This window comes from Panthera tigris, chromosome B2 (assembly GCF_018350195.1).
Source record: "Panthera tigris isolate Pti1 chromosome B2, P.tigris_Pti1_mat1.1, whole genome shotgun sequence".
In the NCBI taxonomy this organism is placed as follows: Eukaryota; Metazoa; Chordata; class Mammalia; order Carnivora; family Felidae; genus Panthera; species Panthera tigris.
The window spans coordinates 32,384,318-32,396,857 of NC_056664.1; the positions used below are offsets into that span (position 1 = coordinate 32,384,318).

Sequence of the window (12,540 nt, forward strand, 5' to 3'; positions counted from 1 at the left end):
CTTCCCTCCTCTTCCACATCCTCCTCAGCCTTTGGTGCCCAACTAAAGGACACCTTTGCCTCCTCTGAAAAGCCCCCTCTGATTGCTTTATCCTCATTCATTCATTCATTCATTCGTGCATTGTTTCAGTAAGTCCGCACCGAGTGCCTTCCACGGCCTGTCAGTGTTCTAGGCACTGAGGATTCAGTAGTGAACAAAAAAGACAAAATCCGTGTTCTCTTGGTCCTGTATCCTAATGAGGACAACAGCCAATAACCGTAATCCCCACATAACACGGAGAGCATGCTGGACAGTGATGATGGAGGTGAGGGGCCTAGGGAGTGCTGGGGCAGGGATCAGGGTCGTGTCCTGGAAAGGGGAACGTTGGACCCAGAGGTGAGCATGTGAACAGGCGGGCGCTGTCCTGGGAGAGCAGGCAGCAGGTGCAAAGGCCATGAGGAGGAAGTGGCTGATGTGGCTGGAGAGGGCAGAGGAGTGGAGAGTGGTGGGCCCTGGGGTCAGAGAGGTGGCAGGCCATCGTGTGGCCTCATGCGAGCTGTGAGGCGTGGCTTTTCCTGTGAGTGAGATGGGGCGGCTGCAGGGTTTCAGGCAGAGGAAATACGAGACGTAGACTTCTGAGGGATGTCTCTGCTGCTGTGTGGGGAGCAGACAGAGGGCCAAGGGCAGATGCAGATGGGGGTGAGGAGCCTGGGGTGGGCCTCCAGCATCACATGGACAGCAGATACGGACCCTTCCCCTCCGCCTCCACAGTCCTGACCGACCCTGCCCCAGCCTTAGTCCTGGGGCACGTCTAGGGGCTTGTCTGTGGTCCTGCAGGTGCTTTTCCCTGCAGCACAGGATAGAGCCCTCCAGGGACCCAGCAAGGGCTGCTCAGAGCCAGGCCCAGTGCTGAGGCTGTCCCTCATCTCACCATCTGCCCCCAGAAATCCTTCTACAACCTGATGACAAGTGACAAGAAGTCAGAGCGCTTCTTCAAGGTGCTGCATGACCGCATGAAGCGGGCCCAGCAGGAGACCAAGTCCACGGTGGCCGTCAACATGAATGACCTGGGCAGCCAGCCGCGTGAGGACCGGGAGTCGGCAGACCCCACCACCAAAGGTCAGAGGTCACAGCAGTACAGGATGCTGTACTGGGTGCTGGGCCAGGGTCAGAGGCTTCAGGGTGAGGGGGGTCACGGGGCGAGATCTGCAGGCAGGGGCCTGGGGGTGGGAACGCAGGGTCCGGTTACTTCCAGCAGCCCCAGCCTTACCGGGCTTCGCCCTGCAGGCCGCGTGGCTTCCTTCTCGATGCCAGGCTCCCCATCCCGCTATTCGCTGGGCCCCAGCCTGCGCCGGGGGCACGAGGTGGGCGAGCGCGTGCAGAGCAACGAGATGGGCACGTCCGTGCTCATCATGCAGCCCATCCTGCGCTTTCTGCAGCTGCTGTGTGAGAACCACAACCGAGACCTGCAGGTGAGCGCCTGCCCCGCCCCTCCCCCAGCCAGCACGTGGGCCCCCGCCCTCCCTGTCTGCCGGTGCCTTGGCTGCTCTGTGGCTGGCGGTCACGCCCTGCGGCGCTCACCGTCGTGGTCCCGTGCAGGCCTCTGCCTCCCTGCGGGAGCGGTGCCATGTCCACCCTTCTGTGCTCTGCAGAACTTCCTGCGCTCCCAGAACAACAAGACCAACTACAACCTGGTGTGTGAGACCCTGCAGTTCCTGGACATCATGTGCGGCAGCACCACCGGTGGCCTGGGGCTGCTGGGGCTTTACATCAATGAGGACAACGTGGGCCTTGTCATCCAGACCCTGGAGACCCTCACTGAGTACTGTCAGGGCCCCTGCCACGAGAACCAGGTAAGTCGCCATGAGAACCAGGAGCAGCCGAGGGGGAGTGTGGAGGTGTGGGTGGGTGGAGCAGGCTGGGCAGGGGAGACACTGGGCCTCCGGAGCGCCACAGTTCTGAGGGGCCTGGGCCCCGTGTCTCCCACTGCCTCCTGCCAGACCTGCATCGTGACTCATGAGTCCAACGGCATAGACATCATCACGGCCCTGATTCTTAATGACATCAGTCCCCTGTGCAAATACCGTATGGATCTGGTGCTGCAGCTTAAGGTGGGGCCCGTGGCACTCCAAGTGAGTGTGCATGGGATGTGTGTGCACAAATGCACGTGACGCGACCTGTGTTGAGTGTGCGTACCGGGGTGTGTTGGCATGTTTAATATGTACGTGTCAATATGCATACGTAAATGAATGTGTGAGCAAGCGTGTTGGACGTACACTCTAGGAGCGGACGTGTTCTGGGTTTATCTGGGGGTCTCCCACGTACATGTCTGCTTTCTGGGGATTGCGTTTGCTTGCCATGGGGTGGCGGTGAAGACAGCTAGTGGGTGGGCTGGATTTGCAGGACACTGCTCAGCAAGTCCTGGGGGCCAGCGGGGATGGGAAGGTTACGGCGCATCTTGCAGGCCAGGAGAGGCTATTATGGAGTTGACAGTGGAAGAGGTTGTTGGGGGGCATCGTAGGGGCTCTCAGACTGTGGCCTGTCCCCCTCTCCCCACCTCTCCCCACCTCTCCACAGGACAATGCCTCCAAGCTGCTCCTGGCTCTGATGGAGAGCCGGCACGACAGTGAAAACGCTGAGCGAATCCTCATCAGCCTGCGGCCCCAGGAGCTGGTGAGGCTGGGGCCAGGGGTCAGGTGGGAAGACGTGCCTGGCTGGGGTGTAGGGGAACGGGGATCGGGGCATTCCCTACGCGCCAGGAAGGCGGCAAACAGGCCCTGCCCTGCCAGGTGGACGTCATCAAGAAAGCCTACCTGCAGGAGGAGGAGCGGGAAAACTCGGAGGTGAGCCCACGGGAAGTGGGCCACAACATCTACATCCTGGCGCTGCAGGTACCAGCCCCACCCCTGGCTCCGCCCCCGGCGGTCCTGCCCCACCCCCCCAACCCCAGCGACCACGCCCCGTGACTCTGCGCCGCCCTCTCCCTCAGCTTTCCAGGCACAACAAGCAGCTGCAGCACCTGCTCAAGCCAGTGAAGCGCATCCAAGAGGAGGAGGCCGAGGGCATCTCTTCTATGGTGGGGGCGCGGGGACAAGGCTGGGTGTGGGGCGGGGCTTAGGTCTAGGGGCGTGGCTGGGCGAGAGATTGGATGGGCTGGTATCTGGGGGCGAGGCTAGGAACTGAGGGAGGGGATGAGGGTACTGCGAGATCGGAGGGCCGGTTGGAATACGGGATGAGCCCGGGGGCAAGTCCAGGAACTCTGGGCGGAGCACGACTCGGGGGTGTGGCCTGAACCTGAGTAAAGGGCTGGAATGGGGAGGCGGGGCTCAGGGTGGGAGGAGCCGGGAGGGTGGGCGGTCCGGGGTGAAACCTAAGGGTAGAGGTGGGAGCCGGGTTGTGGGAGAGGTCTGGAAGCCTGGAGCTGGAGCCGTGGGTGCTGAGGGGCCCATAGAATTGTTTCGACAGGCTCTCCCCGCTTATCCCCTCTTTCTTCTGGGCTGCATCCTAGTTGGAGTAGGCTGGGTCTCGTCTGGCAGGGGGGCACCTGGAGCAGGTAGGGCTCTGGTGTGAGGTCTAGTGGTGGAAAGTTGCGGGGCCTGACCTCGGCGGCCCCTCTACCCCCAGCTCAGCCTCAACAACAAGCAGCTGTCCCAGATGCTCAAGTCCTCCGCGCCCGCACAAGAGGAGGAGGAGGACCCTCTGGCCTACTACGAGAACCACACATCCCAGATAGAGGTGGGGCCCGAGGGCAGTAGGGGCGCTGTGAGTGAGGGCCTGTGAACTTGGCCCTTGAGGGCTGTGGCCTGGGTGTGACCACGTGCCTGTGTGCACCCAGATCGTGCGACAGGACCGCAGCATGGAGCAGATCGTGTTCCCGGTGCCTGGCATCTGCCAGTTCCTGACGGAGGAGACCAAGCACCGGCTCTTCACCACCACGGAGCAGGATGAGCAGGGCAGCAAAGTGAGCGACTTCTTCGACCAGTCCTCCTTCCTGCACAACGAAATGGAGTGGCAGCGCAAGCTCCGCAGTGAGGACCCCCGCGGGGCGGGAGGGCAAGGCCCCCTGGTGACCCCCTTACCTGTCAGGGGGGGCTGCCTCACCCCACCCCACTCCAGGAGGGCTCCAGTCACGTTTTCCCCCTGAAGCGGGGCCTGGAGCTTGAGCAGGTGCTGGGGGCCCCGGAGGGGGAGGCCATGTGGGATGAGGGGACAATGTTAACCAGAGACCCACCCACATCTCCCCCAGGCATGCCACTGATCTACTGGTTCTCCCGCCGAATGACCCTGTGGGGCAGTATTTCCTTCAATCTGGCAGTTTTTATCAACATCATCATTGCCTTCTTCTACCCCTACATGGAGGGCGCGTCCACAGGTGGGGACACAAGGCTGGCAGACTGTGGCCCTGGAGACCACCGTGCCTCCTCCCTGGGTTTGGGCAGAGCCTTGTGGCCAGCCAGGCTCTGAGGGGACCAGATGCAGAGTGGGGGAAAGGCACCCCTGCACTACTTTCTGGGCTTTGCACCCCATCATGGGGGGAGAGACAGATGGGGTCCAGTGCGACGACAGGGTCCTTGACCTCCGGAGACAGTACACGTCTCTCTCATACACACGGGCACACGTGCATGAGCCAGAGTTCAGCTATGATAGCAGCAGCTGGATAGGGCCTCTCCTGCCTTAAGCCTAGACATGCAGGTGTGGTGGTGCAGGAGAGGCCCTAATACCAGGTGACCAAGAACTTAATAGGGAAGGTTTCCGGGAGGAGGTGGCTTCTCGGGGTCTGTTGGGGCTGTGGTGGGCTTCAGAGACCAGTGCTCACCCTGCACCCTGGCCCCCAGGCGTGCTGGGCTCCCCACTCATCTCACTGCTGTTCTGGATCCTCATCTGTTTCTCCATCGCGGCCCTGTTCACCAAGCGCTACAGCATCCGCCCCCTCATTGTGGCGCTCATCCTGCGCTCCATCTACTACCTGGGCATTGGGCCCACACTCAACATCCTGGGCGCCCTCAACGTGAGTGCCAGAGGGAGCCCTCACCCCAGACCACCCTTGGGGCTCATGGCGCCATTGGACCTCGGGCTGGCCTGCTGCCTCCCGGCAGCCACTGCTCTGCTCTAACCCCCTTGTGCCTGTGTCGGGATCAAGCTTGTTAAAGCTCCACGGTTAGGACCGGTCTGTGCCTCCACTGTCTCCCGGGACAGCCTGGGGCAACCGGCACTCAGAGATAGCCAGCCAGGAGTCACTTTGGGGCACCGGCTTCAGGGCTGCTGTGTAGACGGTGTTAGTCGGGCACTGCCCAGAGGCACTGTGTGTACTGTAGACATTAAAGATTTGTATGTTATGACAGTTCCTGACAGCTGGAAATAAAGTACCCAGAGCAAGGTGGGGGGAGACCCCTTTTCCGAACTTACCAAGTCACTGTAGAGGCCAAGGTTGGTCTGCTTGGTCTGACTCTGTCTGTATCTCACTTTCTTCCTGGAGCCAGGGGCCCACGGGGCTCCTCCCCTGTTCTATCCAAGAGTCCAGGTACATTTCTGGAGGCATTTTCATTAATGCTGAGCCTGCCAGGTTGAGCAGGACCAGCTCAGATCCACTCTAGGCAAGGGCTGGCCTCCGAGCTGGTCACTGGGGGGGCAGGGCGGCAGGGAGTGGAGATTCAGGGTGGGCCATGGGGCACTGATCCCCATGCCTTCTACCTGCCCCCAGCTGACCAACAAGATTGTATTTGTGGTGAGCTTTGTGGGCAACCGCGGAACCTTCATCCGGGGCTATAAGGCCATGGTTATGGACATGGAGTTCCTCTACCATGTGGGCTACATCCTGACGAGTGTCCTGGGCCTCTTTGTCCATGAGCTCTTCTACAGCATCCTGGTGAGCCCTCTGGGGGCTGGGGCTGGCAGGGGTGGGGGGGTGGGGGCGGTCGGGGCTTCCCTCAAGTTGCTAGTGGTTCCCCAGTGCCAGTCTCTCTGTCCAGTCCTCTTGCTGCTGGGCTGGGAGGGCTGGATTTGCAGAGTCCTCCTCTACCTGGCCCCAGCCCAGCCTTCGGGGCCCTGATGGCCACTCCCGGCCCCCATCTGGCTCATCTCCCCTGTCTGGTAGTGGTTTTAAGCTTGGACTCGAACCAGACTACCTGGGTTGGCATCCCAGCGTGGCCCCTACAAGCTCTGTGATTTGGGGCAAGTTTCTTAACTGCCCCGTGCCTTCACTTCTGTATCTATAAAACGAGGATGATTAATAGCACCCACCTCCTAGAGTGATTGTGAGGCTGAAGTGAGCCAACGCACACAAATCACACAAAAAATTCTTCCCCCGGGTGTGGTGTTTGCCTGCCCATTCAGCCCTCACACCTTCTCCCGGGCCACTCCCTTCCCTTGGCCTTAGAACTCCAGGTGCCTCTGAGCAGCCCTCCCCGCCAGGCCCACTAGGCTGGTTCCACCTGCCCAAGCACAGACCCTCCTGGAGGAGCCTGTGGGAAACCACTGGGAGCCGGGCAGCCCTTGGATCCAGCGGCGTCTGCAGCCCCTCAAGGCCCTGTCCCTGCCCTGCAGCTCTTTGACCTCATCTACCGGGAGGAGACGCTGTTCAACGTCATCAAGAGTGTGACTCGAAATGGCCGTTCCATCCTGCTGACCGCCCTGCTGGCCCTCATCCTGGTCTACCTCTTCTCCATCGTTGGCTTCCTCTTCCTCAAGGATGACTTCATCCTTGAGGTTGACCGGCTGCCCGGCAATCACTCTGGAGGTCTGGCGGCTCCTCTCCTGGGAGGGTGTGGGGGCTGAGAGGGGTTGCACAGACGACCCGTGTCAGGACCAGGCGCCCTGCCTCAGTTCCTCCTCTCGGGTCCTGGGGTGGGGGTTTCTAGTTCACAGCAATCTGTGAACTCCCTTTGCCCCGGGACACACCGAATGGGTGGGAGAGCCTTGGTCTTCTGCTCCCTGAGGAGCCACCTGCTTGCAGACCTGGCATCCATCTGAAACTCAGTGTTTGCAGGGGCTGCCTGTGTGCCAGGCTCAGGGGTGTGGACCCCCCCCTTCCTGTCCTTTGTGCATAGCAGGGGCATGAGGACCCTTCACGTGTAGCCTGACAGAGGGGAGAGCTCGCAGGATCAGGGAAGGCTTCGTGGAGGATGTGGGGCGGGGGGCACAGCGAGGGGAATGATGGCCATTGGACTTCCTGGTGACCTCACCCACGTCCTCTCTAGCCAGCCCCCTGGGGATGCCACATGGAGCTGCCACATTTGTGGGCACGTGCAGTGGGGACAAGCTGGACTGTGTCTCAGGGGTCTCAGTGCCTGAGGTCCTGGAAGGTGAGGGCAGTGTGTCTTGGGCGCCTGGGGCAGGGGCGCAGAGGCGGGTGGCTTGGCCTGGGTGTGAGCACATACTCCGCTTGTAGGGAACGAAGAGCTGGAGAGCACGGAGCGGGCCTGCGACACGCTGCTCATGTGCATCGTCACTGTCATGAACCACGGGCTGCGCAATGGTGGTGGCGTGGGTGACATTCTCCGCAAGCCCTCCAAAGACGTGAGCATCCCCTGCCCCGCTCCCAAATCCACGTGGCCCGAGCCCTGGCCACGTCAGCCACTGCGAGGTCCTGCTCTCGGGTCACGGTCACGGCCTGGGGGAGCAGCTCGGCCCCCCTCCCTCTCCGATGTTGCAAGCCCCCACTTCGCATCCCCTCTCCCTGCTTGGCCACCGGGTCCAGTGCGCGGTTACATGGTTGTTGAGCTTCCCCACCCCCGTCTGCTCACGCCTCCCCACCGGCTCCCTGTAGTTGCTCTCAGGAAAGACCTTGGCAGCCGAGCTTTGCCCAGGCTGGGGAAGGCGTGAGTCAGACACCGGGCGGATCCCCGGCTGCGCTGGCTTCATCTTCGAGGCAGAGCCCCGGCCCACAGCAGGGGAGGGCAGGGTGGGGAAGCTGAGTCTGCTCCGTGAGGACGCCTCAGGATTTGACTCAGGCAGCCAGGCGTTACCGGTACTCAGTCTGTCCTCGGCCACATGGGAAAGCCGCTTCCAAGGTCAGACAGTGTTTCTAGAATGTGTGAGGCCAGGCGTCCTGAGGGTGGGGCAGAGGCGTTCAGAGCTGGCTCTGTCCCCAGCCCAAGGTTAGGGGCAGAGACAGGCCTCGACCTACAGCCTCAGTGCCCCACGCCAAACTCCTATCACAGGGCGCCGGCCTCGCCGGTATCTTTTCTGAGTCCGCTGTCTCCTAAGTCACACTCAGGGCTTGTGATTGTACTTCTCACTGCCCACAGTGAGGCTGGGTCTGCTCTGCCTCCCTCAGGGCCCCGGGAGCCGGGGGCCTTCGTCCCCCTCTGCTGAGGGCCGAGCCTCCTCTGTCACAGCCCTGACCCCTGCCTGAGTCTGGCTTGCCTAGGTGACGGGGCCTAGCCTCCCTGCCTCCCCCCTGCAGGAGTCCCTCTTCCCAGCCCGTGTGGTCTACGACCTCCTGTTCTTCTTCATTGTCATCATCATCGTGCTGAACCTCATCTTTGGGGTGATCATTGACACCTTTGCTGACCTGCGCAGCGAGAAGCAAAAGAAGGAGGAGATTCTTAAGACCACGTGCTTCATCTGCGGTGAGGCCCCCTTACACCTTCTCAGTTTCCAGAGGAAACTGAAGCCCCCCGGTCTCTGTCCAGGGCTTTTCCCACTCCCGGTGTGAAGTCCCCTCCCCACCCACTGCAGGCTAAGGAGCGGGTGGCACCTGCAGGACAAATCCCTTATCAACTACTCCTGCTTGCCGGGCTCTTGGGATTCTGGCCACCGTGGTGCTGAGCTGCCCTGGTGGGAGGCTACAGCTGTGGCAGGGCGGGATCGCCAAGGCTAAGTGGCTGGTGCTTTAAATAGAAGTGACCTAAATAGCCCAGGGTGGGCTGTCACATGCATTCACCAGTCCTTTTAGCCCGGGGAACAAATGCCCCCACTGCCCCAAGAGGCGGGTGTTTACTCTGCCAGGTGGCCCCACGGTGGCTCTTGGGAGCCTGATGGTTTCGTCCTCACCCTCTGCATCGTCAGGTCTGGAGAGAGACAAGTTTGATAACAAGACGGTGTCCTTTGAGGAACACATCAAGTTCGAGCACAACATGTGGAACTACCTGTACTTCATCGTGCTGGTCCGCGTCAAAAACAAGACGGACTACACGGGGCCTGAGAGCTACGTGGCCCAGATGATCAAGGTGTGGACCCCGCCCGGGAGCAGCGGCCGCCGGGGGTGGGGGCGGGGGGGACAGTCGCGAACCCTTGTGGGAGGGCCAGCTGAGGAGCAGCTGGGGGCAGCCCTCACTGGGGCCCCGCCGGCTGCCCGTGCTACCTACCGAGGGTCCTCGAGCTCTTCTGCATGGCCTCTGTTGTCAGGGAAAAGCCCACAACAAACCTGTCAGCCCCAAAGGACGTGCGTGGTGTCCCCGGACCCGTGGCTGCCCGATACCGAGGAGGTGGGGGAGCAGGCAGACCCTGTCCCGGGACTGCTGCTTGGGGGACCATTCTGAGGGAGCCTTTTCCAGCTCGGCAAGGGGAAGGGCAGCTTCCCGGAGCTTGGATGGTCCAGGCCGAGAGGGAGCCTGGAAAAACTTTCAACTATCAGACTTCGGAGGAATCAAAGTTACTCCGTCCAATTTCTGTAGTGACTAAAAGGGAGTGAAGGCAGTGAACCAAAAAAACAAAAAGGTCTCGTAGCTTTTCGGGTAAAGGAAGCCCCGTCAGTTCCATTCAATGTAGTGCATCTTCAGATTACTGCACATCAGATAAATTGCAGGCTAAAAGGAAAGACCTATGGGGGGGGGGGGAGTTCTATTTGTTTCTTGAGTGTATAATTGGAACTGATCTTGGAGTGCAGGTTTATCTGTTGGTCTGAGAACTCCCAGCTTGTGACGAGGAGCCAGAAAACTGGTGGCCCCCTCCCGCTCCTCCTCGGTCGTGGGAAACGTGGCCTTGCCTCTGAGACACGTGTCGGATGCCAGCCATCCTCGGCGGCGCCTCCCCTCCCTCAGTGTGCCATCTGTCCGACTCGCATCTTCCTGGGGCGTGGGGCGTGCGTGGCGGGGTGGGGCGGAAGGAAGGAAGGAGCTTCAGGGTCTGCTGCAGAGCCCTCCTCCACCTCGCAGGGTGTTCTGAGTGTAAACAGATGGTGCTGATACTGGCGAGACTTGAGGCCGGCTGAAGGAAGTTAGCCTGTCACAGCGTGGTGGCCTCCGCGCCCGCCGAGGGTTCACTGCCAGCTCATTCTGGCTCCGGGGAGGACCCCAGTCAGTTCAGATTTTCCCATGACACAGCCCTGGGGAGGAATGTGTCCAGGGTGTGACGGCGGGTTCCCCCTCCATGACTGCTCTTCTAAATGAGGCCTTCCTAGCCTGGGCCGGAGCTTGCTCATCCCACCAGTGATTTTTTTCAGAACAAGAACCTGGACTGGTTCCCCCGGATGAGGGCCATGTCCCTAGTGAGCAACGAGGGGGAAGGGGAGCAGAATGAGATCCGGATTCTTCAGGATAAGCTCAACTCCACCATGAAGCTGGTGTCCCACCTCACCGCCCAGCTCAACGAGCTCAAGGAGCAGGTGTGCACCCAGGCCTATCCTGGCCCCACCCTTGGGGTCCCACGCCGAGCAGCTCCAGACCAGACCATCCATGGGAGGTCACAGCCCAGCCTGCCATGGGGGAGAGGGGGAGGGGACTGGGGCCTTCACGCTCCTTCCTTTCCTTTGTGGGTCTGGGGTGGAAGACAGGTTCCAAATACGCTCTCCCCCCCATGGGAAGTTAGACTGAGGTTGGCAGCCCGAGTCCACCGAAAGACATGACCAAGTGGACCTTTGCTACAGGTGTGAGGGGTCCTCCCCCTCGTTCACCCCTACTCCCAGCAGCTGCTCGGGGGCTCTGAGGGGCTCACCGCTGATAGGGGATGTCAGGGCACCCTTCCACTTCTCAAGATCCCCTCTTGCCCAGAGCACCCTCCTCTCTGTCCGGAGTGACTAAATGAGCTCAGGCGCCCCTCTTTTAGGTGGGGTGTTTCCCAGCTGCACCAAATCAGGGGTTTGTGATGCACTAATTGAGGACAAGCGTTTGGGGCTGACATCCTCAAGGCACCCTGGGTGGGGGGGCTGTGGCCTGCTGCCAGGGCTGAGCAGCAGCTGGGTCTGAGGGGCAGGGCGGGGGCGGGGGGGGGGTGAGGGGTGGGCACCAGCCCCTCCCCAGTGCCCATGGAGAGAGGGCTCTGGGCTGCCTGACCCGACCTGTGGGCACCCGTTTAATCCCAGATGACAGAGCAGCGGAAACGCAGGCAACGCCTGGGCTTTGTGGACGTCCAGAACTGCATGAGCCGCTGAGAGCCACCGGAGGCCCCAGCAGGGGATGGTCATCGCAGAGAGTGGTGACCGGGAACACTGCCCCTTCCTGTGGGTCAGGGGGCCCGGCCAGCCTGCCAGCCTCTCAAGGCCAGGTGCCCACTCGGCTTCCAGCTCCCATTCTGCCAGACACCCCCCAAGCCGTGCCAGGCTCTGGCCAGCATGGAGTGGGGAGCCACAGAGCTGACAGTCCTGCCTAGAGCCCTTAGAAACGACTCAGAAACTTACGGGGACTCAGCTTACCTTAATGCCTTAGAGGAGAGAAGTCTTCCGGAAGGACAATTGCTTTGTTCCTTAAAGCAGTAACTGACATTCTCTTGTGTTCCTCCGTGGGATTAGGAGTGGGGTCGCGTCTTTATTCTAAGCACTACATTTTGGTCTCTGCCTGCTCCTGAGGGAGGTGCAGTAATGCTGTTGTCGCTAGTGATTTTAGGGCTTTTTATTTAACTTATTCACGGGTGCCGTGTTCAGCCCAGGCCACGGCTCCACGGCTCCCTCCGGGCCGCAGATCTGCTGTAGACCGCGCGTAGACCTCATCATCCAGGCCACCCCTCCAGCTCGGCCCCAGGTGGACTGGTGACCCGAGGAAAAGAGCCTTGCTCCTGGGACCTGCCTCTTCTAGGCCTCCTGAGAAGAGTCGCTGGCCCAGAGGGCAGGGCTGGGGCATGGCGGAGCGGCTGGGTTTCGACTGTTAGTTTTATCTCCTTTTGGTGTAACGTTTTACAAACCCTCTGGCCTGAGAACTAATATGTTAACTGCCTTAAATAAATTAATAGAACGCTAGTCCATGAGAAAGGGATGCTATTTCCTACACTCCCCAGGGGCGGTGGGGGCTCCTGTGCCCACTGGCCCGGCCTCACCTTGGGCTCTCGGTAGATGCCCTGAGCGACATCCTGTCTCGCAGTGATTCCTGGACAGAACTGTATCGCAGTAGAACTGGTCTGTATTTTATTGTATGTATTTCAAAACATACTGAGGAGTCCAAGGACAAAGGAGGTTAAGAGCTCACTTCCACTTCTTCCTGGTGAGGTGTGCCTGTCAGCCCCTGCCCTACCTTCTCTCAGCTCCGTTGTTGACAGAGGAAATGCTCAAGTGGGGACCACGAGCATTTATGACAGCTAAGGTTCCATGGGATGAGGTGACCGTGTGTGTGTGTCCCTGGCCAGGGGGCTAGTGTCCTGTGGCCTCCCACGGAACCTGCCTAGGGTGCTAAAGCCACCTGCAGTCTGCAG

General features: G+C 60.7%; 1 protein-coding gene across 3 annotated transcripts in view; it reads left to right on the forward strand.

Annotated features, from left to right (window-relative positions):
* ITPR3 (inositol 1,4,5-trisphosphate receptor type 3) overlaps window positions 1-12,099 on the forward strand; it is a 67,057-nt gene extending 54,958 nt beyond the window's left edge. For all 3 annotated transcript variants that reach the window (XM_042986136.1, XM_042986138.1, XM_042986137.1), the window contains 19 exons: window positions 924-1,098; window positions 1,267-1,451; window positions 1,632-1,832; window positions 1,980-2,090; window positions 2,557-2,652; window positions 2,769-2,870; window positions 2,969-3,055; window positions 3,604-3,714; window positions 3,815-4,007; window positions 4,226-4,351; window positions 4,815-4,987; window positions 5,681-5,845; window positions 6,523-6,715; window positions 7,176-7,280; window positions 7,367-7,494; window positions 8,384-8,549; window positions 8,989-9,149; window positions 10,364-10,525; window positions 11,222-12,099. In XM_042986136.1, coding sequence (XP_042842070.1) covers window positions 924-1,098; window positions 1,267-1,451; window positions 1,632-1,832; window positions 1,980-2,090; window positions 2,557-2,652; window positions 2,769-2,870; window positions 2,969-3,055; window positions 3,604-3,714; window positions 3,815-4,007; window positions 4,226-4,351; window positions 4,815-4,987; window positions 5,681-5,845; window positions 6,523-6,715; window positions 7,176-7,280; window positions 7,367-7,494; window positions 8,384-8,549; window positions 8,989-9,149; window positions 10,364-10,525; window positions 11,222-11,290 — 2,709 coding nt within the window. In that variant the 3' untranslated portion in view covers window positions 11,291-12,099. The remainder of the gene's footprint in view (window positions 1-923; window positions 1,099-1,266; window positions 1,452-1,631; window positions 1,833-1,979; window positions 2,091-2,556; window positions 2,653-2,768; window positions 2,871-2,968; window positions 3,056-3,603; window positions 3,715-3,814; window positions 4,008-4,225; window positions 4,352-4,814; window positions 4,988-5,680; window positions 5,846-6,522; window positions 6,716-7,175; window positions 7,281-7,366; window positions 7,495-8,383; window positions 8,550-8,988; window positions 9,150-10,363; window positions 10,526-11,221) is intronic.
* The last annotated feature ends 441 nt before the right edge of the window (window positions 12,100-12,540 follow it).